General features: G+C 36.8%; 2 protein-coding genes across 2 annotated transcripts in view; both read left to right on the top strand.

The window, feature by feature from the left end:
- The first annotated feature begins 69 nt into the window (after window positions 1–69).
- Window positions 70–2,877, top strand: LOC103391371 (cohesin subunit SA-2-like). Its single transcript, XM_008327607.3, has 4 exons — window positions 70–217; window positions 284–410; window positions 777–854; window positions 1,116–2,877. The coding sequence occupies exons 1-4, from the start codon at window positions 126–128 to the stop codon at window positions 1,137–1,139; spliced, it is 321 nt and encodes a 106-aa protein (XP_008325829.1). The 5' UTR covers window positions 70–125; the 3' UTR covers window positions 1,140–2,877.
- An 873-nt stretch (window positions 2,878–3,750) lies between these two features.
- The window catches only part of zdhhc2 (zDHHC palmitoyltransferase 2), a 4,552-nt gene continuing 4,450 nt past the window's right edge, over window positions 3,751–3,852 (top strand). Inside the window, exon 1 of the mRNA XM_008327523.3 lies at window positions 3,751–3,845. Within this exon, the coding sequence (XP_008325745.2) occupies window positions 3,751–3,845 (95 nt within the window). The remainder of the gene's footprint in view (window positions 3,846–3,852) is intronic.

Genomic DNA, 3,852 nt, shown 5'->3' with positions numbered 1-3,852 from the left:
TGAGTGCATTTTTATTCATTTTTGAGATTTTGAAATTTGAATACTTGTTGATCATAATAGGTTATGTTGCTCAACAAAGAGATGATTAATTTTATTCTTGTATATTTAGTTCCCAGGTGACGTGGATGTTGGCTCAGAGACAACAGGAAGAGGCACGCCAGCAGCAGGAGAGAGCCATGAACTACGCCAAACTCAGAAACAATTTGCAGCACGCCATGTAAGACACACACACACACACACAGTAGAATTTTGTGACAACTTCTCATCACATTTGTCTTTGCAGCCGTCGAGGTACTGGGCTCATGGAGGAGGACGAAGAGCCAATCGTAGAGGATGTTATGATGTCATCGGAGGGTCGTATGGATGACCTCAATGAAGGCATGGACTTTGATACCATGGACATTGATTTGGTGAGTTTCAATTGTAAACTAAGAAAACCAAACTAATTTACTTTACTCTTATGGAATACATTTTCTGTAGAAAAACAGACTTTTCTTCTCACCTTTAACATCATGTTAAAGTCTGACCTCACTCCCTCTTCCCCCACTGTCAGATTAGATCTATTTTCTGCCACGTTTCACACAGTCACAGAGGAGTGTTTTTCTTAGAAATTGTAATTGATATATATGTATTTTTTTTAAAACTCTTGATTTTAAATTGTTTTCTCAAAAGAAATCAACACACACTTTTAACACGGGAAAAAATGCTTTTTAAAAGAATGCCAATGCCATTCTTCATGCAAGAATTAAAGTTTCTGCTTTGTCTTTTTCTTTCAGCCACCTTCCAAGAACCGTCGTGAGAGATCTGAACTTAAGCCAGACTACTTTGACCCTGCGTCTATCATGGATGAATCGGTAAGGAACACTCTAACTCAACTATGACTGATCAAAAAACAATATAGTATATTATAACTTTACAACAAAACAGAAGTGGTCAAAGACACTTTGAAATTTACAAGAATACCCTAAAATATTTTATTTGTGCTAAAATGCCATAAATATGTTTTATCTTGGAATGTCATTGACCAGAAACCACATGCCACATGTGTTAACTAGGTGTTTCTATCAGTGAGAATTTTAATTTTTATTATACTGTCTCATTTTTCCCCCATCCAGGTCCTTGGAGTGTCTATGTTTTAAGCTAGTGTCAGGATGATTTTGTGATGAAAAACCAGAATACGCGCTTTGTATCTGAAGAGGATTTTAGACGTAAAAACCGGAGCCTTTTCTCTAAGAAAAAGCAAAAATCAGAAAAAAAAATCAGGCTTGTACTCCACATGGACCAACGATGACCCACACTCAGTGTTGCTTGCTCAGAGAAGACTGTGTTTCAAATATTTACTTTTATAATCCTGGGTCAGCTCTTCCTGTTCAGAAATAGTGAAACAGCCCACTTCCAAAAATATTAGAAAAGAGATGTGTCTGAAGAAAATCTATATTCTCCTTTTCTTTTTGTTGTTTTTAACCCCCTCTTTCATTTTTTTTAAATTGGGGATGCATTGGTGTGTTTAACTTAAGAAACATTTTTTGTTCATGTCTAACCCTTTTTACAACTGTAGTAAGTTACCAGGTGTGAAGTAGTAATTTATATACAGACTGTAGTAGCCTGCTTGTACTGTGTTAGCCAACGTGGATGGAGGTCTTTATGTTTCTGTGCTCTTTTTCCCCCCGACCTCGATCTTTTAAAATTTGTCAGATCTGTCCCGTAAACCACTGGTGGTCAAAATAGGGAATTGTCACAGACTCGGGAGTTGCTTCTCCCACAGGCCAGGACCACTCCACACTGGGTTGTAGAGCTCATCTCAATATTAAGGCCACTCCCTCTTTTAAACCACCGTCCATTAAGGAGACGTGCCCATAATGTGCAGATGTTGACTGCAGTAGCGCCATCATGTGGGCTCTGGATGAATGAAATTGCAATTTCTTTTCCTCTCATCCAGCAGCCCATGTTAACATGGGTAAGTCAACATTTTTTTAAAATGAAAGTTGTATATGAATCGGTGCTGATTTTATATTTGTGCTCTTGGTTTTTAAATTTTAAACATTCAGTCCCATCATTTGAGAAACATGTAAGTAAAACCCAAAATGTAAGCATGTAAAACCATGCATCGACTAAATTTTAAAATGTATATTTTACCCCCTCCTCCCCCATCTCCTTTTTTGTCTTGATAATGTCTCGGGGGTTTCTACTTTTTTTTCGTACATGAAAGTTAGTTTGGATAAAACTAATAAAGACTTGTGAAATTCAGCTTTAAGATTTTCTCACCATAAAAAGTCCTGTCACAAAATGTGTGTAAGTTAGTGGTTCAGACATTACTGAAGATGAGATTTGACTCAGCAGCGCTGTGGCAGCTAGACAAAGCTTAGATTTTGACATTTGTCACATTTAAATGAAATGTTTTGTCTACTGAGGTTTTTATTTTGTAGTCATTCCATGCTTGAGCCTTAAACATGCTGGTGAAGTTGGCCTTCTCTCACAGTAATCTTCCATGTCTGAGCATCAGCATTGTTTAAAGGTGGACAATTGGCTTCTTAGATCATGACAAAGAGCTGGTCGGATGTAATGTAATAAAGTAGACGAGCTAAATAAGTGTTTTGCCTAATTATTTTATGTAAGTAAAAGAGGAATTCTTTTAAGGAAAAAGTACTGTTTATTGTTTGTTACTTACCACTACATTGGTATAAATTCTTATTAGATCATGTGTATATATACAAAAAATAATTTCTTTCCTTCTTTTTGGCCATTTACGTGTTTTTTTTTCATGCTTCCCTACTCTTTAAGTTGTTGTCTATTATCCCATCTTATTCCAGTCACCCTGTTTTCTGATTTGTACTTGTCTGGAGACAGTAACTTTTGAATAAAAATCAACACATTTCACCTCTGGCTTTTTTGGGTCTGTGTTGATAACAGTTAAATTGGCTAATTTTTATAGCCCATGTTCCAAATACCCTACAAGGTCAAATTAATGAACTATATATAAAAATATTTAAGAGCCATTTGGGAATCAATAGTATCGGCTCTCTAAAGATTCAAAATTCAGAAATTCCTTTATAGAGAAAAAATATATATTTTTGAGAAGTTTTTCAAGAAAAAGTTTTTCAAGAATTTCTTTTTCAAAACGCTGTATTCCGATGAAGAAAAATTTCTTTTTAATGTTTTTTCAAACATTTTCCTCAATTTTTCAACATGTGACCAAATGGGTTTTTTTTGTAGAACATTTCCAAAACAACTTTTTTTTTTCTATGAAAATGTTTTTTGGAAATTCTTTTTCAAAGTGCTGTATTTCGATTAAAACCATAAAAAAAAGAAACAATTTTAATGAAAGGATATAAATGGATAGAGATATCGACAGACCCCTGTAGCAAGAAGAAGCCATTCCCCGTATTCATGGTCTCCCCAAAATCCACAAGGAAGGAGCTCCACTCAGACCCATCATCAGCAGCATCAATTACGACACTTAAGACATCGCCAAACAACTGGCCTCCATCCTTTCACCACTCATTGGAGACACACCTCACCACAAAGCCAACTCACAGGACTTCACCAACAAGTTAAGTTCAACATCGCTTTTTACATGCATCCTCACCACAGACAGTAGCAACAGTGAGGATGCGCTTACTACAAGATCACACCCTGCCGTTAAGAACTAACCTGACCATTGACCACATTTGTGCCCTTGTAGATTTCTGCCTCACCACCACTTACTTCCAGTTCAACGAGTCCTTCTACAGACACAAGCATGGCTGAGCTATGGGCTCTCCTGGGTCTCCCATAGTGGCAAATCTCTACATGGAAGTGGAAAGACAAGCTCTACACTCCTACATTGGAACATCACCCAGCCACTGGTTCCGG

Source organism: Cynoglossus semilaevis, chromosome 15 (assembly GCF_000523025.1).
Source record: "Cynoglossus semilaevis isolate Cse_v1.0 chromosome 15, Cse_v1.0, whole genome shotgun sequence".
Classification (NCBI taxonomy): Eukaryota; Metazoa; Chordata; class Actinopteri; order Pleuronectiformes; family Cynoglossidae; genus Cynoglossus; species Cynoglossus semilaevis.
The sequence above is the reverse complement of the archived record's forward strand: the minus strand, read 5'-3'. Positions and strand labels throughout refer to the sequence as shown.

Bases quoted from the DNA above. Each gene is read 5' to 3' on its own strand.
- LOC103391371 (XM_008327607.3), top strand. From the start codon at position 126: ATGTTGGCTCAGAGACAACAGGAAGAGGCACGCCAGCAGCAGGAGAGA. The intron at 411-776 runs GTGAGTTTCAAT...TTTTTCTTTCAG, and splicing joins ATACCATGGACATTGATTTG to CCACCTTCCAAGAACCGTCG. The intron at 855-1,115 runs GTAAGGAACACT...TCCCCCATCCAG, and splicing joins CGTCTATCATGGATGAATCG to GTCCTTGGAGTGTCTATGTT.